At 41.7% G+C, this 23,562-nt stretch overlaps 1 protein-coding gene across 2 annotated transcripts in view; it reads left to right on the top strand.

Annotated features, from left to right (window-relative positions):
* The window catches only part of TEAD1 (TEA domain family member 1 (SV40 transcriptional enhancer factor)), a 226,911-nt gene extending 211,396 nt beyond the window's left edge, over positions 1-15,515 (top strand). Inside the window, exons 9-11 of one of the 2 annotated variants that reach the window (XM_006865766.1) lie at positions 1,925-2,065; positions 10,167-10,319; positions 13,609-15,515. In XM_006865766.1, the coding sequence (XP_006865828.1) occupies positions 1,925-2,065; positions 10,167-10,319; positions 13,609-13,722 (408 nt within the window). In that variant the 3' untranslated portion in view covers positions 13,723-15,515. The remainder of the gene's footprint in view (positions 1-1,924; positions 2,066-10,166; positions 10,320-13,608) is intronic. The other variant, XM_006865767.1, reaches the window with a different exon arrangement.
* The last annotated feature ends 8,047 nt before the right edge of the window (positions 15,516-23,562 follow it).

A 23,562-nucleotide genomic window follows, 5' to 3' on the forward strand; every position in this document is an offset into this window, starting at 1 on the left:
AATGGGAGCTGACAGCTTCATCTTTCTGCCATGGAGTGGCGGTGGGATTTAACGGCAGACCCTAACACGCAGCACCACCAGGGCACCACATTATTCTTACAGGGCTGTTAGAACGACCTCCTGAAGTCTCTGTCCATAGTCTTTGTTCCAGGGTGCTCCCCAAGCACTGGTCAGAGGTACCTTTTGGGTATGCTGAGCTGACCATACTTTACCAGTGTCCTGCTGCCATCTCTTGCAAGTTGTTGTTAAGTGCCATTGCATTGGTTCTTATTCATTGTTAACCCTCTTTAGGGCTTCCAAGGAGCAACTGGTGGGTTAGAACCACTGACCTTGTGGTTTGCAGTCCAGTCCTTAACCATATCACAGGACTCCCTTAGAAGCTGTAGCTCTTAGGCTATAAGACCAAAATCCTTCTGCCCCTGAGCCATTTCTGCCATGCGCTCTCCCTGTTTTCTCTGTTCTGACGAGCACCTTTTGAGCATCCTGTTCTCTCTCAGGGACTGTGTCACCTGCCTAATAGATCTCTGATCTTTGAATTCTGCTGCATCACTGGAGGTCCTAGAGCCCTGGGGTCCCACTCACCACTGCTGTTTGTTCTCACACACCCCTGTACCTTTCTCAAGAGTGCTTCTATCAGTTGTAATGTCATTCCCGCTCCAGTTCAGCTTTGCTCCTTGTGGTATCCTCAGCTGCAGACAGAGTGGTCCCTGCTGTATAGTAGAGGCCAGTAGTTACTAGAAAGAAAAGGGCTGACAGCAACCCCAATTTGCAGCAGCTCCCCCTCCCTTGCTAGTTAATGTCTGCTACACCATGCTGAGAGATTTCTCACTGAAGCGCAGCCCTGACCACCTCACTTCTTGCTCAAAACTCTCAAGGGGTCCCCACTTCCTTCAGATACAGTCCACACCCCTATTTAGCACTGGGTGCAGTTTGTGTTTCTAAATTCATCTCTTGTCAGTCTCCTTGGCATCCCTGGGTAGTACACACAGTGGCATGCTGTGCTGCCCAGAGGCACTTGAGAAGAAAGGCTTGGCCATCTCCTTGGAGCACTCGGCTGGTACAGACCGCATGGAGCGCAGTCCTCTGCCATACATGAGGGTCACCATGAGTTGGAGTCACTGGTCAGCAGCTGATTTTCCCCAGTCCTTACATAGCAGATAGAAGGAAGCTCCTCAGTCTTCTGCCCATATGTGCCCCCTCCTTCCAGCCCTTCCCTTCAGGCCCAAATCTTAACAGTCCCTGTGCCAATGCCTCTTCATATCCTCTTCAGTCATGTCTCCAGTTGAAAACAACACTTCCCGTCATCTGAATGAACTCTGAGTCCCTTTGACATGGGTCTTACTTTCTCTCTGAACTATAGTTTATTCACTTATCTTACATATTAGATTGCAGCTAAGTGTCATATAGTGCATACTAGATACACAGTAAAAACAAAAAAACAAAAACCAGTGTTAAATGAGTGATGATTTGCATTATTAAGCAATTTGTCAGCCACTTTTTAATAAGAATCTTTCCACTCCAGATGCTGTCATTTTTAGTTAAGTTTCTGTTTTTATGAACGTAACAAATGCCCAGTTGCCAGTTCTACTGTTCTTTTAAAAATCTCTAGAGAAACTTTGTAGAGAAACTGTTTCATACACTTTTCTTTCGAAGACCTCCGGGACCTTTTATTACAAGGGTATAGCTTTGTGGTGGTGAATATACAAAAGTAAAATGAACTAGATGTATGTAGTATGTCATCTCAAGGGAAGACTGCCCAAATTAGCACCCACTTCAAAATTTGACTCAAGGATGATTACTTTCTCGATAAACACCACCTGCTGGAGCCACGGCTGCCCTCCAAGCTGCTGGGTGTAATCAGTTCCTGCTTGTTGCCATGGCTTCTGAGATGAGAATAACCCGACCGTCATTTTCTTTTCAACAGGCGGATTTAAACTGCAATATTCAAGATGATGCTGGGGCTTTTTATGGTGTAACCAGCCAGTATGAGAGTTCTGAAAATATGACTGTCACCTGCTCCACCAAAGTTTGCTCCTTTGGGAAGCAAGTAGTAGAAAAAGTAGAGGTAAGTTGACCTGTGTGTACTGAAACCTTCATTCAAGGGCACAGTATTGCCTTCTTAGTAAGCCTTCGTTGTGACACGGAGTTTTACTTTTGTTGATGTTTCCTCTCTCCCTCTCCTCATTTTCTTGTCACTTCTGAAAGGGACAAAATGATTTGAAAGTACCTGAGAGAAGTCAAACAGGATGTTCTGTGCCACTGCCCTCGAACTCTGAAGTCTTCCCTGCTTTTGATCAGCAATGCTCACCTCCGCAGGAGGTCTCATAGGGGTGCCCTGGTCTGGAAGCTGGAGGGTTACAGATAAGACCTGCCACCTACCAGAAACAGGAGGGCCCTGCTAATGTCCTTCCCCTGCCCCTGCCCCCAGGGGGACTCCAAGAATTCTAGAAAAAGAGCAGGGTGACATTCAGCTCATTGGCATCTACCTTTAAAAACCCTGGCACCTTGAGTTTAATAATATGGCCTTTGCAATTTACACTCCCCTCGTTTTGACTATTTTGAAAATTCTTCATTATATAGCCCACTACTGTTTAGGAAGGGAGCCCTGGTAGCGTAGTGGTTTACAAGCTGGGCTGCTAACTGCAAGGTCAGAAGTTCAAATCTACCAGTCACTCTGCAGGAGAAAGATGAGACTTTCTGCTCCCATAGCGATTTACAGCCTCAGAAACCCTATACAGGGTCCCTATGAGTTGGATCCAACTTGGGGGCACACAAGCACCACCGTCTAGTAGATTTTGACTCATTTGTTGTTTTGGTGTTAAGTGCAGTGGAGACAGTTCTGAATCATAGAGATTCTGTATAGGGTTTCTGAGGTGCAAATCTTTATAGGAGCAGAAAGTCTCATCCTGTTTTCACAGATCGGCATGTGGGCATGAACCACTGACCTTGTGGTTCACAGTCCGTTGTTTATCCTATAAAGCCACTGCACTCCCTTCTGACTCGTTGTTGTTAATTGCAGTTGAGTCCATTCTAACTCATGTCTCCCTGTATAGGGTTACTGACAACCAGCTGGTGGGTTTGAACTGCCAACCTTTTCTGTAGCAATCCAGTGCTTATACTACAGCACCACACCAGGACTCATAGAAACTCTGTAATATTGGGATCAAATACCTATTTATGGCTTTCATATTTTATGCCTCTTCCCTTTTAAGCAATGTATGTTTTTTTTAAAAAACAGTGGGTTGCTGTGTGTGTGAATAATGTTTCTAGTTGTCGTTCCATTTAAAGTGGATATCCCAGTGTCTTCTAGCCATCACTCACTTGGTCCATATTCTTTTTTTAAAAAAAGTTTTTATAGTGAATTATGTGATAGTTTACATGGGAGAACATTAGCTTTACATTCATCCTATAGTATTTCATTTCATTGCCATGATTACAATCTCTTCCGTGCATCATCAAACAACCAAAGGGTATACCCCGCAATTCTGCCCCCCCAGCTGTCAGCACATAACCCCTTTTCTTCTCTGGATCTAGAGTCCCCAGCCGTTCCATCTCTCCACGTCATCATCTCTGCCTCCATCTCTGGGTAGGGTCCCACACTCCACTCTTCTCCCTTGGTGGTTCCAGGGACCTGCACTCCTGGACCGCAAAGTCAACTACGTCCCTCCTTTTGCTACAAAATATCTACCTTTACATTTCCAACCCTCACAGTCAGTCCTGATAGCAATTATTCACTATTGTATCACAAGAGCCTTATGCCCATCTCCTTTCATCAGCCCGTCCCAGACAGATTGGATACTACTCAGTGGAGATTCTACCTTCCTCCATGCCCTCTGGATCTAGGCTCCCTCTTGAAAGTTTGTAAGCCAGTCACTTCTTGCCTTTGTAACCCCCCCAATTTTGGGTAACCAGTGTCTAAGTTGCCCATCCCTATCAACCCTGTGTACTGAGGGGGTGGGAATGATCCTTGCTATGAAGATTCATTCCCTCTTTCAAGCTACTACATTCATAAGTATAGGTCAAGTTCATCATATTATAGCAGATTATTCTTTTTTTGCCTCTTCTTTCTTCTTCTAGTTGAGTTCTAATTATCTAGTCATTGAAGCCAGGTCAAGTGGGTACTATATGCAAGTATGGGTATTCTCATGCATCTCCCCTCACTTGATATCAGCTGGACACTTCACTCTTCACTCTAGTCCTCTGTGGCCATGTCTCTGACTTTGGACCCACGAGTCCCCAGGTTTTGCCATACTGCTGGCCAGCCAGGTCAGAACCTGGGTTCACAAGAGTCTATTGAACGTGATCGGACTTAGCTCACAACTTCATTGCTGTCGTCCTCCCCCACCCCCCGTGACCAAGTCCACATGCCTGCCTGCTCTTGTATTCCCCTTGAGTCTTAGTCTTGGAAGGGGTTTGCCCTGAGGGTCCTGCCCGCTTGCCTTGATGGTTCCTGGGCAAACAACTTGCTTGTTTTTGTAGTAGTCAGTTGGACTGCCATTATTGTTTTTGGTTTTTCCTGTTGGTCTTTCTGTCACGAAATATCTTCTGTTTTTCTAGCCACTCCAGGCTGGTCTGCATGTCCTTCCAAGAGGAAATGGCCCACTTCAGAAGATTCTGGATAGGGTTCAGGATTCCACCTGTGGTCTTATTTAATGCAAAGGCTCCTAGGGAAGCCTCTTTCACCGGGCAAGTTCTAACCCCAGTTTAGGTATTCCAATCAGTTATAGGCTGAAGACGGACTTACAAACTTGGTATGGTGATGTTTCTGGCTATTCCTTTCTCTCCCCCTCAAGTGCCTATTTTATAATGGTAGGCAAGGGATACCAAGATTCAAAAGATATCCAAGCATCTTAACATTATTTCCCCTCTTTTACCCATTCAATCCATGCCTCAATTCCTGTATCCCAGAGCCCTGTTGTTCCAAGGTTGTGCATACATCATTATTTACCTCTGACCCTCTTAGCCCATGCCAACCTGCCTAACTGTTCTCCCATCCACATTGTTCTTCCATTCCCCTCCCCCTTCTTTGTATTTGTCCCCCACCCCCACCCCCCAGCACACAAACTATCCTGTGAGTGAAAAGCCGGACTGTGACCGAAGCATTGTGCAGAGCAGTGAGAAGAAGATGTGGTGGAGGTGGGGGGCAGGGACATGGATTTTTTTAAGATCTTGAGTTGCACAATGAGATTTTGGATGCTGTAGGCTCTCATAGGTTCCTGAGCACAGGAGGTGTTTTGTGCGAGTTGTGTTATGAAGGGTTGTGCTGACAGAAGATGAGTTGGTGTGGTTGTCAGTTAAAGCCTAGTGGAGTGAGCTTTACCAGAGTGTGGCAGTCATGTGACTAGAACTTTGAAACTGATTGGATATTATCTATAAAAGAAGAGGAAGAGTGAGACTGTGCTTACATTTTATACGTGGAAGGACTGTACTCCTATCAGCAGAGATAAGGAAACAAGGGGCCCAAGAGGAAACAACCAAGGGAGAGGGAAAGGCTGAAAATATCCATTAAGAATAATTCCAGCTATGGGAGCAGAGATCTAGTTGCAGAGAGGGAACAATGAGAGCACAGGACTAAGGATTAGTTTGAGGGACAACAGACAGTCCAGGGTGAATAGGAGGGGTACGCAGAAGAGAAGCTGAGGACCAGAGTGGAGGAGGAATGGCTGGGGAGCCCTAGGAGAGGGGAGGCGAGGCAGTGTCTGGACAAGGAGACAGGTGGAGGCTTTAGAACCAGATGGCTCCATCACCGAGGACAAGGAGACAGCTACTTATCAGAGGCAAGGAACATGGGAGGTGGAGGTTAAGCTGAGTTATGATGGTTACTCTGCTTGTGGGGACATCCCCTTGGGTAGACACATGTGCAAAAAACAAATGGGCTACATAAGTTCCTCAGTTATTTTTCCCTGTTGGGTTCTCAGGCAGTCTCCATATTACAACAAAATCAGTTCCTAACTGTCTTTAAGAATAAATTGGACTGTAGTGAATAATGGTTATCAAGACAGATTGTGAGTGTTGGAAATGCAAGGGTAGATGTGTTGTAGCAAGGAAGAGAGCAATTATTTCTCCAGTTTAGGAGCGGAGGTCTCTGGGACCACCAACGGATAAGAGCTGAGAACGGGACCCCACCCAGAGAACTGGGGATGCCTGAGATGGAGACAGAGATGGTGACATGAAGGGATGAAGCGGCTGGGGACTTTGGATCCAGAGAGGGAGAGGAATTGTGGGCTGAAGACTGAGGGGAGAGGGGGGAGTGTAAAGCACGGGCTTTTAGGATATGCCCTTTGTTCGGAAGACGATGCATGGAGGGGATTGGAACCATGGCAATGTAATGATATACGATGGAATGAATATGGAACTGAGGTTCTCTCATGTAAATTATCATCTAACTCACAATAAAACATTAAAAAAAAAAAAAGAATAAACTGAAACAGGTGCATATGGTTTGTATATAGTCTTGCTTTACTACAAGAACTGGACTGCTAACCTCAAGGTTGGCTGTTCAAACTCACCAGCTGCTTGTCAGGAGAAGGATGAGGCTTCATGCTCCTATGAAGATTTTACAGCCTCGGAAACTGTTCGAGTCGCTAAGAGTCTCTGTTTGAGTCACTATGATGGCAGTGGATTTAATCTTTGTTTAGTGCAGAAAAAGACTCAGCCTTTTCAAAAATTTAAAAGTTGCACGTGCAGCAAGTGAAGGTGATTGTGGTGAAGCATTAGTTGCGAGTAGGGGCTGCTTCAGTCATTCCAGTGTGAGAATACGTAATGCGCTAGACATCAAGGTCAAACCCGCCAGCCACTCCTCAGAAACCCTAGATAAGTTGGAACCCACTCAGTGGCACGTAACAGCAACAACAAAAGGCAAGTTGGAGTTTTCCTTAAGTTGGTCATTAGTAACCCGTGGATTTGGCTGTATATCCAAAGCTGTGTATAAGTTTAGGAAGCAGGGAAAGGCTGATTTTAATGGGTAGAATCCCAGGAGGTGGTGGGATTTTACAGGCAGAAATTTACATTTAATACTTTAATCCATCTTGAATATATTTTTGTATTTGGTGTGAAATGGGAATCTGCTTATATTTTCTTCCATGTAGGCATTTGTGTCCAAACAAGTTATTAAATGATCATCCTTTCTAACTAAACTGACCTGCCCCTTTAAGTTACCAAATATACTAGGAGTTATTTCTGGATTCTATTTCATTCTCTAATTGTCTCTGTATATTTCAGTACCATTTTGATTGGATTACATTGGCTTTAGTACAAGGGGGCTTCAAAAAGTTTGTGGAAAATTCCATTATCTTATAGTTCCATTTTACACAAATTTTTTGAAGCCCCCTCATATATTCTGATATCTGGTAAAGCAAGTCAAACTCATTATTATCCTTTTTCATATTTTTTTTCTAAGCTAATAATCAACACTTATTCCAAATAATGAAATCATTTTAAAAACATAAAGAAGCGGGGGATAACTTTGCTTGGAAATCTAATTATGCTTACATTAAGCTTAGATATTAATTTGGGAAAAATTGATATCTTGTTGTAAAGTGTTCCCAACCAAGAGTCTGTTTGCATTTTCATCTTACTTTGCTGTTGTTAAAGTGCTGTTGAGTCGCTTCTGACTCATAGCGACCCTGTGTAAGATCTCTGAGGAGCGGCTGGTGAGTTTGAACCATCGACCTTCAGGTTCAAACCGACCTTGCGGTCAAGTGCTTATCCCACAGCACCACCAGGGCTCTGCATCTTACTCTATGTCTTTTAAAATATGATTATATACTTTTTATCATATCTATTAAATGGATCTCTAAATAAATATTTTGTCATTGTAAGTCCCCATATCTAGATTCTAGTTTCTGGAATACAGAAAAGCTATTGTTTTTTCTATAATAGTACATTCTTTTTGTGTTTATACAAAGGGGCTCCAAAAAGCTTGTGGAAAAATGGAATTAAGAGATAATAGAATTTTCCTACAAACTATTTGAAGCCCTCTCATAAGTAGATTGTATTTGCTCATCTTAACAAATTCTCTTTGTAACCTTTTTTGTAAGGTCTTGGGTTTACTTTGTATAATCATATCAGCAGCGAAAAGAGATGTTTTTATCTCCTTTTTCCTCCATTGTTTATGCGAGTTTATTATAATTATTTCCTCATTTACCAAAACCTCCACTGCAATTGTAAATATTAGTAATGGCAGATATTTTGTGTAGTTGCTGTTATTAATAGAAATTGTTTTGGTTTTAAAGAATCTAGGATTATATTCCTGTTGTTGTTGTTTTTAATGTTGTTATTGTTAAGTACCTTTGAGTCTGTTCTCACTAATAGTGACCGTGTATAGGGTTTCCGAGAAGCTGTTTGTTGGTTTGAACTGCTGGCCTTAAGATTTAAACCAGCCTTTGAATTCAGTGCTTCTCCCACAGCACCACACCAGGACTTGTTTTTGTGTGTGTGTGTGTTTTATAAATAGTCTTTTTAATACAGTACATTTAAATGCTTTCTGCTCCCATTGTACTAAAAGTTTTTATTAATAATGGCTACAATATTTTTTCAAACGCTTTATCAGCAACTCTTACTACGTATGGTTTTTCTTCTCCAATTTACTGATAACAATGAATTGGGTTAGTGCCTTTCTTATGTATAAGCCAGCACAGCATTCCTGAAGTATACAAGTCCCACTTTGGATAATACTTGCTGACATTTTATGTAGAGTTTTGGCATCTTCTAACAACCAAAACAGCAATACTTTTCTTTAAAAAAAAAAAAAAAAAAGATAATCAATCACTTGTTGGTATTAAGTGTGTATCACATTCCTAAAAAGAATTAGAAACTTAATTTTCTTTCTGGCCTGGCATGGTTTAAATAACTTTGGAAGTGACTTCCACAAAATTTAAGCTAAGAAAACATTTGATCTTTTCCACGGTAAACCTCTAAATGGCTTTCTAGCCACTTTCATAAGCCTTTAGTTTATTGGAGTTTCCACTTATTCTTGGCTTAATGTTGGAATTTGTATTTTGCTGTGAGACTGTGTCTCCTACATTTTCAGTTCTTTTGAGCTTTTTCCCTTCAAGTTGTGTTAAGAAATCTTTTGTAAATCTTCTAATCTCTTCATAATTGTGGTTTTGTCTCTTGTCTCATTTTAATCCTGTTCTTAAAAAAAAAGTATGCCTTTTCTTTAAGTTTATGGTGGTTTTGTTTATTTTGACTTTTCAGTGAAACAGCTTTTAAAACGATCCTGTCTACATTTTCTGTGTCATTGATTTGAGCTTTTATCCTTAGATTATTTTGTGGGCTCTTTTTTTTTTTCCCCCCTAAAATGTGTATTGCATTGTGTAATTTCTCATTCTTGATGATGAAGACATGTGAAATTGCCTGCTCAGATGAGTCTCCTCCAAATAGAACATGTCTTGTGCCATAAATTCTGACACATTTCCCTTCTCATTGCTTTCTAGCTACTTTGTGATTTTTAATTCCTCTTTGGTGTAAGATGTGCACAAGTATGTTTCTATTTCTAAGTATTTCTATGAGATCTTCAAAATGCTCATTCCAATATCTTTACATTTTGTTTTGATTAAAGAGAACAATAGCTGACCATTGAGGTGCCCTGGTGGCACAGTGGTTCAAGTGCCAGGCTGTTAACCGAATGGTTGGCACTTCAAACCTACCAGCTGCTCTGAGACTAATTTATCACAGTCAAAAGGGCTTTTCTTGGGGCTGTTTGAAGACCAGGGACTCACTGGGCCTGCTCTTGCAGACCTTTCCCAAGTTGAGTGTAACAGAGTAGGCATGCTGACCTCTGCTACAAATAATTTAGAAATCTCCTGTAACGCTATCATCTTCCCAACTTTTTTAAAAAAAAATAATTTCAAGAAAAAAATAATGCATTCTCTGAACTGTACTGTTTGGAGATAGGATTGTCTTTAAGGAAACACACTCATACTACAGCATATGTTATTGTTGCGAAGTGCTGTCAAGTCGGTTCCAAGAGTTGCTCGTGAGTTTGAACCACCAAACTTGTGGTTAGCTGTCCAGTGCTGATCCTGTAGTGCCACATCAGGATTCAGCACAACACATAGCGTATGATTAATACTTTCAAGAGACGTGCTGTCACAGCCAGGACTATCAGTTTCATGCATTTTGAAGTTAAATGTAAAAATGCTCAACTCCTTTTTCCCTCACAGACGGAGTATGCAAGGTTTGAGAATGGCCGATTTGTATACCGAATAAACCGCTCCCCGATGTGTGAATATATGATCAACTTCATCCACAAGCTCAAACACTTACCAGAGAAATATATGATGAACAGTGTTTTGGAAAACTTCACAATTTTATTGGTAACAGTTTCAACTCTTTCCTGTCTTGGGAAACTCTAGCAGACTGTCATGAGACCTGTTGGGGAAAGAAAGGCAGGTGGGCTTTGGAGGCACCAGGCTCTGGACCCAGGGAGTTGACCAGGCTGCTGGGTTTGGTCCCAGGTGGTCAGTCAGAAAGCATAGCAGCCACGAGGCTTGATTTGAGTTTCAGTCTATAAAAGAGAAAGGGTCTTCCTAGACAGGGACTTTTCAGCTTGGTAGACTGGAATTCAGGTGGATATTAAAAAGTAATATCCTAGGTCAGTAGTTCTCAGCTCAGGCTATACAGAAGAAATAACTGCAGACCCAGGCCACAGCCTAGATTATTAAATCCGAATCTTTGAGGATAAGACCCAAGCATGGAGATTGCTTCAAATTTCCAGGTAATACTCATGTTCAGCTGAGTGTAAAGCCACTAACTGAAGTCTCAACAACAGCAAGGTACGCAGGTCAAAACTGCGGCACAAGTTGGGTCAGTAAGTTGCAAACATACCTAGACTCATTGCACAAAGGATTTGCCGAATGTAGCATATACAATAAGTCAGCAGAGTGTAAACTCTCAGCTCTAAGAGAAATGCAAATTAAAATAGAATGCAGTGATCAAGAAGGTCATTTAAAAATGTTTTGAAAAGTGTGGGCCACAAAAGATAAACAACAACAAAAATAAACAACCTTAATAGGCAACTAAAAGGAAAAGGGAAAAAAAAAACAATATGTCCAACATCCGTGATGGAGAAAGTTACCAGTTTCCCTAGACAGTGTGCTTCTTCTAATTTTTAATTTCAAAACAAATTTATTATTGGGGCTTCATTTGGGGACTTGGGAAGATTAATAAGAGCAGTGTCCTTAAAATCTAAACCTATAAAATACAATGTAATGGGTTTTTATAAAACTTGTTTAAAAAATAATACTCCTATTGAAGCTGAGGGAAAACTTAAAATAACTTAGTAAAAACCATTTTGCTGAGAGGGACAGCAAGACAATATTATGGTCAGATATTCAGTCCTCTGAAGGCCTACCTTGTTACTAGAATTAAGAACTAGAATACACAGAGCAGGAATTTTTTTACCTGGATTTTTGGGGTCTTGTGATCTCAGTCATGTGATATGAAGTTAAAAGAAAAAGCTCTTCCCTTAATCCCAAAGAAGCCCTAATCAAATTAGTAACTGTTGCCAATTTCTGTGGTGTAAATGTTCCTTCCAAGGGCATTTCCAAGCTCTCACAGTATTGTTGTTAAGTGCCGTGGTGTCCGTTCTGACTCATAGCAACCCTGTATAGGGTTTCAGAGGAGCGGCTGGTGAGTTTGAACCGCTGTAAAAAAAAAAAAAAAAAAATTAGTTCTGAGAGCATCCCAACATCATCTTTGTTTTTAAAGTTCCCAGGGTAGCTCTGATGTGCAGCCAGGGTCGAGTGCTTGGGGATTGACACATGAGCGTCCTAGTTCACAGACACATAATTCGTAGATACCTAACTTTGTACACAGTTTTCATCCATTCTAAGAGAAAAATCTCAGTAGAGTCTCAAATGTGTCCTTGGCCCTCTAAAATTTGGAAAGCAATAATCTGAGGAAAGATTTGAAATAAGTGCTCTTTAATAACCTCAGAGGGCAGTGGAGGTTCTGCGTCTGATGCCTCTCCTTCCATGTGGGAGACCTGGCTTCAGTTTCCTCCAATGCACTTCATGTATAGTCAGCTCTCAGCTGTCCGTGGGAACCTGCGTGTGGCTATGCATCTGTATAGGTTTCAGAGGAGCTTCCAGAAGAAAATGGACTATGGAATAAAGGCTGCCCATTTACTATGAAAATCAGCTGATAAAAACCCAGTGCATCCCAGTAGTCTGCTCTCTACGGGATTGTTAAGACGGTGAAGGGCCAGGTGGTGTTTTGTTGTGCATAGAACTGTCTGTTGTGAGTCAGGGGCTGACTCAAAGGCAGCTAATGTGATGTACCAGGGGACTCTGAAAAGTTCTTGGAAAAATTCAGTTATCTTGTAATTCCATTTCTCCATGGACTTTTTGAAGCCCTCTCATATAACAACAACAAATAATTCTTCATTCTTATCATTTTCTGTCAGTCTTGTGACGAAAATCGAGCAGTTCATTATCTTGGGTACCAGCAGATTGATTACATAGATGCACTCTGTTGCTGTTTAAATCCATCGCTTTAGCATCGCTTTAGCACTCAGATGAGCAGAAGGTGAAGTTTGACATCTTGTTATATTAAGTGGCCTTAGTACACCGAAGGAGGCCTGGGAGTGTCACAGGCTGGGCTACTAACCACGAGGTCAGCAGTTCAAATCTACCAGCCACTCCGAAGGAGGAAGGTGAAGCTTTCAGCTCCCATAAAGATTTATAGCCTCGGAAACCCTACACAGGGTCACTATGAGTCAGTTGCAGCTCGAGGGCACACCACCACCACCAGCACCTGGTATCAACCAAATCTTGGATTGAATGGCCACTTACATCTCAGAATGGATTGTCTTAACTGTTTCGCAAAAGGAAGTCACTGAAGGGTTGAGAGTAAGGACTTTTGGTTACATTTTCAGCTAGAGAGTTCCTTCTGAGAATGTCATGGGGAATTGAGGTGCCGGTCTGGAGGAAAGGTGAGAGCACAGAGCTGAACTAAGAATGAGATCATGGGCCTGAGAAGAGAGGCAGCTTTCAGAGACTCAGTTTAAGAGAGGAAATAGACTCATTTTGAAAGATAAAGCCTATGTCAATTACAAAGAAGTATCATTTGAGATGATTGTAGTCTCTTACCTGTGCTTTTCATTCACCAAATATTTCACTGAGTCTGGGCGTGCTGGTTAATACAGTGGTGAGTGACACTCTCCAGAGATATACCCATTGTTGGTGATTGACAAGCATAGCATAACTCAGTAAATGTTTAAGAATAAGGTAGGAGACAACTCCCCAGGATAAATGATTCTCCTGTAGGACAGAATTACAGGAAAAATGCTCTCTGTTGTAAAGAACTAAAAGTCTTGTAGTCTCTTGTTGGGCCTGAATTATGGGTGAGTCCATATCTGCAAGGTCTTACATATGGTAAGCGAGCTTAGACAGAATTCTAGTGAGACCCTTGTTATTCTGAAATTGTGTTAGAGAGGTTAGAGTAAAGCTGAACTAATCTCTCACAATCTACAGGCAGGTTGAAGACTATTCCCCTCCAGTCACCTGTCATGGCACAGATAGATGAGAGTGTGGAGTCATATGTGTGTGTGTGTGTGTGTATGTATACATATATACATATATATACTTTTTTTCTTTTTAACAGGTGGTAACAAACAGGGATACACAAGAAACCCTCCTCTGCATGGCCTGTGTATTTGAAGTTTCAAATAGTGAACACGGAGCACAGCACCATATTTACAGGCTTGTAAAGGACTGAATGTGGTTATTTATATATATAGATATCTGTATATACACACGCGCACACACACACATGTGCACACACATACACACTCCATTATCGAGCGACTGACTGTAAACCCCACCACACGGGGGTGGTGCCCTAGCCCTGAGGTCCCCCCGCCTTTTCTAAATCCTGTTTGAGTGAAGTCATGTTTCCATGTGTTCATACTACCATTGTAGCTGTGAAGTTCTGGTACAGTTGTCAAACGAGAAATAGAGTTGTATCTGTGTGTTCCTCAGATCTGCAGCCTACAGTTCCTCGGGAGAGGGGAACCTTCAGAACCCAGCTCTTTGTCTGCAGAGACCTGTATCTAAATGTGATAGAAAATATCAAGACAGAGCATTTGCCATGGGACATTTACAGCCTTTATACAAGTGTATTTAGTTCTTTTTTTTTTTTTTTTTACCCCAACATAAAATTCTTGTTTTAAGATACAAGTAAAAGTAATCTTTAAATATAAATGTAAATGAGTACACAAAACTAAGATTCTTTAGACTTATCTTTGTAATTAATTAGGGTGGAAGTTTTAAAAGAATGTAATTCACTAAATTATTTTTTAAATGAAACCTTTCTTTCTGTTTTCAAACCAAATGTTAAAATATAGCCTTAAGAAATGCTTGGTAGAAATATCCTAATGAGACAAATTTGTACTTTTTTTTTTTTTTCCTCCTCAAGGCTAAAACTAATCTCCTAATCCAAGTTAACTCTGGAACAGGTATTACAAAGAAAGAAAACATCACTCCTTATTCTTAACATATATAGTATATTTAAAAATATAAAATTATATTGTACTAATGTGATGATCTGATTATTTAATGAGAAATGACAGACGGCTCCTTTGCAATAAGTAGATAAATATTGAAAATTTAAACTTAATTAACAATGTTTAGAGTCTTGTGTGTGCAGTTATATTTTATATAGACAACCAAATTTTTTTAATTATTAACTATTTGAACCACTGAAATTTCATAACAGAACTTTAAATTGGCATGAATACTGCACTGTGAGCAGCAAAGTATAGAAAAGCCTGTGGCTGGGTGAAAACTTTTGTCAATCAAACAAGTAAAAGGCTCATCGGTTTTAGCATCTCTGCTTCCTGGAAAATTGCATCCTCAACAGCCTGTGGACAGGTCTTTTTTTCTGGAGACCCCATGTACCTGTTAACCTGCTATCTCTGTAACTTGTATATGTGTGTATGTGTGTATATGTATACATATATACATGTAGGCATGATATAGTTACTCAACACATATTTATTAAACATCTAGTTAGTGTTACTGAGCTTGCTAGGTGCTGATATGTATGTAGGTCTCCATTTGTGCCCATCGATCTCGGTGTGCTAGCTCTAAAGACATCCATTTACTTGACATCTCTCAGTAAGTCACAGCATTTATTTCGCTGTGTAAAGAGGCCCAGCTATCCATTTCTGACCTTTTCAAACAGGCTCATTTGGAAGGTTCTCTTCCCTAGAGAGATTCAGCTTTCTAATCCAAATATTCCACAGTGTAATGTGGCTACATGTCTTGGGTTAGTTCTATAAGTGCTTCATTGGATAGAGGACAAGAACGTATCCCCCAATTTACCAGAAGAAAAGAACTTTTTAATTATTGTGAATATGTTCAAACATATCCACACTGAAATGAATTTTGTAAGTTGTGAACCTAGCCACAATTGTTTTCATCATGCCAGAAAACAAACACCACATTCTACCACATTCATAGAAGTCACACAGTCCCTTTTCTATCTCAGCTCCCACTTTGACCCAGCCTGTACATTTGTTCAAAATCTGGCATTCGTGAGCATAAGGGTTATCGCTGGCCAATAGCAGACAGAAAAGCACTCTGGACCAAACATGGCCTCTCCCAATTGTACGCCACTGGTCATTGAGAAAACTAGAGGAGACAGCGCTTACCTCTCCCCCTTTGGAATGCACATCCATCGTGTGCCTATACCTGGTGGCCAGTGTTTATCTTCCCTCTGATTATAGCAGTTGTTGGCTCTTTTGTCTGCTCTTCAGCGCAGGTGTCTGAGATTGTCATTTCTATGAAATTTACAGTGACCTCTACACATTTACAGTGACATCTATTGGACACACCATTTATGAAAGTGAAAGTTTCTTTTGCTCCTGTTTACTACATCTTTCCTGAAGAGCTCCCAGTCTCCTATGGTCATTACTATTGAGGGATGCAAATTATCTTACATGGCAAAAAAAACAGGCCATCCCAGAACCTCAGAGGGAGAAACATCTGTTACATACTCCCATTGAGAAATGGGGCTCTTTGGTGCTGCCAGGAGGGTTCTTGGAAATCACTTTTCAAAGCACAAAAATCACTGGGACCCAAGAAGACCTAAGACCATCTAGAGCAGAGGTGGAGAATTTCTGGTCCACAGGCCATATAATAATTAAAAAGACCCACAAAATAATTTGGTTTGACCCTGCCAAGGCAACCGCAGTTCTAGCTATCGTGTTGTTGTTGTTGTTAAGTGCCATCAAATCGGTTCCAACTCATAGAGACCCTGTATAGGGTTCCCGACAAGTGGCTGGTGAGTGTGAGTTAATTAAATTCGGCCAAATGTAACAGACCAGTTTTTAAGTTGATAATTTTGTACGGCCTGTGAATGATGTTACAAATATCCAAATGGCCCTCGGCAGAAAAAGCTTTCCCCTCACCTGCTCTAGAAGGCAGCACTATTGGCTGCAGAGGCCTGCAGAACTCACTGGGTCAAGCTGGTCCTCTTCATCCCCAGGGTCCACTGTCTTCTCATGCCTTTGTGGTTGAGTCTCAGGGCTTATGGAAACTGAGGTTGAGGGCTACTTGTTGCTCTTAAAAATTACTAACATGTTTCAGTGTTTACTCCTTGTTCTTTTAAAGCTTTATGCAGGACAGATGTTCTCCCTAAGCTCTTGGACCTCTCACTGTCCTCCATTGAGACCCTAGAGTAGGATTTGGGTCATGCCTCTTGACTTAAGTCACTCTTTGGTCCTTCACCCCATGTGTCAGAGTCATCTTCTCCCCTGTTTTTAAAGCTTTCCAAACCTAGACACAGCTTTTCCAAAGCCCTGGCCTCACTGTTTGATTTCAGGTGCTCTATCTCCTGGTGACCCTCCGATGCCAGGTTTGTTTCAGGGACATCTTAGACTTCCACTGGGGAGCTTGGAGGCATAGTTTCCATAGCTGAAATGAGGAGAAGCTGAAGAACATTCATCACACCTCAGTTAGTGGTCTACCATTAAAATCAGGACTTCTTCCCAACATGCCCTTGTTGTTGTTGGGTACCATCAAGTCAGTTCTGACTCATAGAGACCCTGTAGAGGGTTTCTAAGGAGTGATTGGTGGATTTGAACCATCAATCTTGCAGTTAGGCAGGCCCATGCTTCTCCTGCAGTGCCATATCCAAGCTACCCTAGACAAGGGGGTTTCATTGCCTCAGCGCTGGGCTAGATGATTCTTTGTTGTGGGTGGCTGTCCTATGTGCTGTAGGATGTTTAGCAGCATCCCTGTACTCTACCCACTGGATGCCTGTGGCATCCTCCAGTCCAACTGTGACAACCCCAAATGTCTGGAGAGACATTGCCAAATGCCCCCTGAGGTACAAAGTCACCACAATTGAGAACCACTCTATCCTAGGTCTTACAGGCCCTATGACTATAACTAAGATTTCTTCTTCCCACCATCTCACCCTGCATTGATATTCATCTTCTTTAGGGCCTGTCTCAGGCCATCAGAGACAAGTATTAAGTGAGTGACATTGTGTCCACGTGTCTCCCAATTTCAGAACTTCTGGTGTGGCACTGTAGGATCAGCACTGGACTCCGAACCACAAGGTCAGCAGTTCAAACCCACCAGCTGCTCCTTGGAAACCCTATACAAGGTTGCTGAGTCAGAACCAACTCAAGGGCACTTAATAACAACAACACTGTATATATAACACACTCTGTCTTGCTATATTCTTCTACTCCTTCGGGGAAAGCTGAGCATAGCTGGTCATCCCCATCCCTGTAATCAGAGTGCTGCGAATTTGACCGTTAACCTTTAGTTCATGGGATTTAAAAAAAAAAAAAAATACAGATAGTTTCATTATTTCCCATAAACCCTATGGGTGTCATTATTTCTTTCAGTAAATGTCCTCTGGGTTTTTACTTTCTGCCTTACAATCAATACTATGTGTAGAATTTAGTGAAGCCTCCAGAGCTCTGGTAGCGTAGTGGTTACGAATCGGGCTGCAAACCGTAAGATCAGCAGTTCGAAACTACCAGCGGTTCCGCGGGAGAAAGATGAGGCGTTCTGCTCCCGTAAAGATTAACAGCCTCGGAAACCCTGTGCAGGGTCGCTATGAGTCGGAACCGACTCCACGGCACATAACAACAACAACAACAACCGGAACATTTCTTTCCACCTTTAGGAATCGAGGAGGGAGGGGGTCCAGCTTAAAGAGCAGATAATGTACTCTCCATTTATAGGTGAGAAAGCTGAGGCACTGAGAGGAGTATTCTGCCACTTAACCCGTAAATTCCTCAGCTGTTCTTCTTCGGTGCTCTGTGCTACTGATCCCTGGGAATGCATGGGCAGGTCACTTCGGAAGAGAGAGGAAGAGTAGGAATTCCCTTCTGCTAAAGCAACAGCAGAGCCCTGATGCTCTTCTTCCCACTGGTGTGTCTTATGTGATGATAGCCGTCTGGCGACATTCACAGCAGATATGAAAAGCCGATGAGCCTTTTCGTCCAGTCTGAGGACAATTCACCTGCCACAGGCTCTCAGTCTAATTTCTATTTGCTGAGCATCCCAGCAGCAAAGTCCTGCACTCACACCAGCCAAAAAGCAACCCACATTCTGAGCACTCGGTGTTAGAAGTCCCCAAATGACTTTTAAATCCCAGTCTTCTGTAGGTTTCAATACAGTATTGGCTTTAGCCATTTGTTTTTGTACAGCCGTAAATTATTGGAATTCTATGAAATGACAGTCACTTTGACAAACCAGGTACATATAATTTGTACACATTTTTATATGCTCTGGTACACTACACCTGTCCTAACGAACGGTAGAGCCAATTTGGCTTGTTGGTGGTCACACCTGTGACACTAGGAGGATGTGTCTGCATTGCTGATTTCTTTATGTTGATGTTTCTGTGGCAAAGCCCTGCACTTGTCATTTCTGAAAAGCCTTAAATCTCTTGAGATGTTGCATGTAGGGGGTGCAGTGCAAAAGGCTGCCTCGGAACTGTGAGCCCTTTTGTAAGCTGGAAGCATTTCTCTTACTACTGTGACTTTTTTAGGAAGTTTTCAATTCAGAGCTGCCAAAGCGTTCCAGTAAGCAGTGCCTTAGAGATACCTTAATTGTGCCACCAGCCTTTTCTGAAACCTGTGCTCCATGTTCATTTGCTAATTGGCCTAGTATGTAAACCAGGAAGAAGAAAAAAACAAATTGTTTCCATTTTTATTTTGGTAAGCCCATTTTTCTCCAGTCTTGGTCTACAATTTGAAACTGAATACCAGTTGGTTCTTTGACCACACTCTCAAATGTTTATACCAAAACTGAAAGGTTGCAACTTAATAGTTGACAACAAAGAGTAAATTGTACTTTTAATGTTGCCTTTTAAATTCATGACCAAATACTTAGCTATTTGTGAATCTTCTGCACTCTAGCATGAAAGTGCCTTTGGTTTGAGATTCCAGCTTAGAAAAGTGTGTTACCATAGTAACGATACTTTGTAGAGAGACCAAAAATATTTTGAGATCACCGTAATGCCTTTGGTTTACTGGGATGAGTAACCAACCACAGGCCTCTGTTCACAAAGGATGCACGACTGGACCCCTCCTGCTGGGGAGTCTGCCTGTTGGGGAGCCGAACCTGCCCCACCCCACTCACCAAGAGCACACTGCAACAGGTGGGACTCCAGAAACTGTTGTATTTGTGTATGCCGATGACCCCGTGTGTCATTTCAGCTCGTCAACCAGCCCTCCATCTGCACAAGGGAACTTCCGCACCCACGACAGCATCTCGGCCTGTGGACAGATGTGTGACGGCTTTGTCCTTCTTGTGTTCATGTTCAGTCTCCACGGAGGCTTTCTTTCCCATTCAAACGACAGCGTGCACTTACTTGGTTTACACAATGATACCATTTTGAAAGTTGGAAGCCTCAAACTGAGATGACAGTGCAGAACAAAAATGCATTAGGGTCACTGTAATTGAAGTGTTCTTCTTAGGGCGAAAGTGTTGTGTATGAGAAACTTCCAAAGGACACCATTCACAAATTTGGCATTTTCAAAGAATGTTCCAAGCCCCTCAGAGGGTTGCCTCTCTTAAAGTCTATGTCGGCTTAGATAAAAACCTTGAATAATCTGGTAAAACTGATAGCGGTAAGGAAGCTGAATAAAACAGACAAGAAGGCAAAAAAGAAACACCAGCTAAACAAAAGCCAGAAAAAAATGTTCTTCTCTACCAATTCATTTGTATACCAGTTGGTTCTTTGAAAGATAAAAATAACACCAGATAACCTTTGAAAGTTAGCCTCTGAACTCTTCATATATATGTTCTGTCTGTCTTTATCTGGTGTTTTTGAGAATACCCTCACAGAACTCAAAAAAAATTTTATATGATTTTAGTCCACACTAAGTTGTGAGAATTTATAGAAATTTCTGCAGTCACCACCCCCCTCCCCCGTGGGGGGAAAAAACAAACAAAAGCAAAGGAAAACTACCCGATACGAGTTATAGCTAGCTGCTTGAGTTCTCAGCTCCCTCCTGTTGGTACTTTTAATACCACAACTTGGAAGAAATTACAGTTTCAATGTTGTTTTGTTTCTCCTGCTTCTCTTTTCACCTGTTACTGTGCTTTGTTTGGCAATAATTTTCTTTCATAAACTCATTGCTTATATCATTTAAAATGAAGGTTTCGTGTTTAAAATTTGTCATAAAGCATAGTTCCCTTGCAGCCGCGCACCATGAACTAAGATGAAATAGTTGTATTTATTGTCCTCTTTCCGAAGCTACGATCTGTTTCATTCTCCATGAATCTTGTATTGAGTCTGTCATCTCCCTCATCATTTTATTATTTGGAACGGCATTTACGTTCCCTCTCACTCACCACCTAATGGGTTCACATTCTGTCTCTCAGGTTGACTCTCTTATATCTGCCTTCCATTAAGAGATTGTGTTCCTTCCACTGTCTCTCAGAGGCTGGCAGATTCTAGGTGTCAATCAAGTGGAAACCAATCTCTGGTTTTTCATTTTTCGCATTCTGGTCATCTTCCATGATTAGTTTCACTGTGTAAATTAGAAATGAACTGCACTTCTTTAACAGGAAAAAAAACAAAACAAAACGTGTCTCCCTGTTACCTCCTTGAAAGATTCATTTCTGTAGGCCTTTTTCAGTAGGCTCATGACTGCAGACAAAAATAAAAGTAAAAACAAAAACAGTACGTGCCTAAAAAAATGATTAAAAAAAAATTTTTTTTGTAACATTTAAAAAAGAAACCTGAATAGCCTTTAAATTCTTTTAATATGCTTAAATTTTATGTAAATCTGTTTTTGCCACGTGTGTTTGTTCCCATTCTAAATGACTTAATGGAATTTTCACGGTCTTTGTCTTCGTGTCATACGTATAAGATGGGCTTGTGATATAAGCGTTTTCATCTGGTCAGTGGTTCCTTTGATATTGTACTGCTGTAGGAATGGGCCGTGGAACCTGCCTTTGGGGAATGAGGCTTTTACAGGGTAGATTGGAGGGGGTGGGGTGGGGGCAAAATTCTCACAACGTTTTCATAACCTATTTGCAGAAACTCAAAAGGCATTTGGTTAAACCTCTCGGCAGTACAGTATTCTTGTATTTGTTAACGTCTGTGTTTAGGTACTGGTACCTTTTTGTTTTAAAAATGTTCTAAGTGTTGGCTTTAAAGTGAACTTTATCTTTAGTATGATAGTTATATGAAAATTATAGGGTTTGTGTGCAGAGAATTTTTTTATAAAGTGCTTTGTAAAAAAAAAAAAAAAAATGTATTCTAGCTTTCGCGGTACGTATGTGTGATAACTTTAATATCCATGACAGTTAAGTGCAATTATTTCATCACTCTAAAATGCTATTTTTGTGTCAGTTCCTGCAGGTGTTTTCATGTCTTTGCAAAGTGACACATTTTGATGCCTTCTTGATAAAGTGGTAGACATTTTGTAGCTTTCTAGAAACTTTGTATTCATACGGTATCAATGAAAAATAAAGAAAATGAAAATGTGGGTCACTTTTATTTTTATCAGCAAAAGTGTATGTTGTTGAAAATGAAGTGTGCTTTGTGTGTTGTGGGTGGTTATAGGAAAGACAGTAAAGAAGACTGAAACCTTGATGTTTTGAGTGTTTACGAAGCTCAGTCACAAGAACTGTGGGTGCTCTTATCTAGCAGAGTTTCTTCAAACCACTCAAGTCAGGCTGGGTCTCTCTGTCTCTTTGTTCATTACAATCGGCATAAGCTTCGTAGAACACCTTGTGTGCAGACTCCAGATAGACCTTGAGAAGCCAAACACAATAATCCAGGGGACCACAGTTGTTGGTAAGTGCTGTCCAGTCAGTTCCGACTCATAGCAACCTGTTTAGGGTTTCCGAGGAGCGACTGGTGAGTTTGAACCGCCAGTCATGCCGTTCAATACCACCTCATGGTCCAGGTCTTATCCTATAGTACCACACCAGGACCCCTAGAGTACCACAGTAGGGCCTTAGAAACCCACAGTGCACACCAGTCTAACTTGTGAGATGTGTTGTTAACCCAACATGCTGAGCACATACCAGGGACTAGATCGAGCAGAGGATGAGGTTAAATATGGCATCATTTCATGTCTGTACTGTGCTTACAGTCTCTGTAGTCTTGGTTGCATGTGGAGCTATTCCCCGCCCCCCCCCACGCCTGGCCTCAGCATCACCTTGGGGTCCTTGACACAGATCTGCCACACACATGGCATAGCAAAATTTCCAGTGTGCCAAGTGTGTTAATTTGCTTTACATGGGGGCTTTCAGAAGTTTGTTGAAAAATGGAATTTTTACACAACTGTTTGACGCCTTCTCATGTATACATTGTTGTCTTTAATTTCCAGTAGTTCCAAAGGCTTTGTTATCCCAAACAGAACCCTGAGGTCATTGTATAAGTCTTGACGAGTAAGTGTTGGAGGCCTAAATCCGGGCACCCCAGCCCTTCACTTGACACATTTTGGTTCACTGTGAATTTCTGAAAGCAGCTAGAGGAGAAATATAATTTGAAGAGGGACAGTCTTTTTAACCTATGATAACCTTATGAAAAAAGGGGGACAGAATGCACCCTGGGACTCTTCCTTTTGTGAATGAGAAGGCCAAGGCTCTTGCTTCTCTCCATTCCTTTGAAATCTGTGATAAAGCCTCCCTGGAGTCCCAAGAAACACTGCCGGGGTCCATGAACTGAAAAGGACATGCCAGCTCCTGGAAAAGAGACAGCATTTGCAACAAGCCCAGTACGTGAGAGGAATTCTCTTGTCCAGTGAGTTGCTCAGGGCACTGTGGTTGTGGACTGGGAGGAAACGGGAGGACTTTCTCAAATGCCTATCATATAGCAAGTACCTCTGCAGTCAATATTCCCCTTAACCCGCATATGCATGGGAAAGGGGAACTGCTACAATTTTCTAGTATAGAAATTAAAACCCAAAGAAGTTCCCAGGCCTTGTTCTGGTCATAAAATCTAGCCAGAGGCAAGGAGGCAAAGCTGGAAGGCTCTTAGCCCTTTCAGTAGAGTACTTGGAAGCAATACCAGACACTTTAACAGTTTGCCAATGCATGGGGCCGATGGTCACCTTGAGTTCAGCAA

This window comes from Chrysochloris asiatica, unplaced genomic scaffold (genome assembly GCF_000296735.1).
Source record: "Chrysochloris asiatica unplaced genomic scaffold, ChrAsi1.0 scaffold00083, whole genome shotgun sequence".
Classification (NCBI taxonomy): Eukaryota; Metazoa; Chordata; class Mammalia; order Afrosoricida; family Chrysochloridae; genus Chrysochloris; species Chrysochloris asiatica.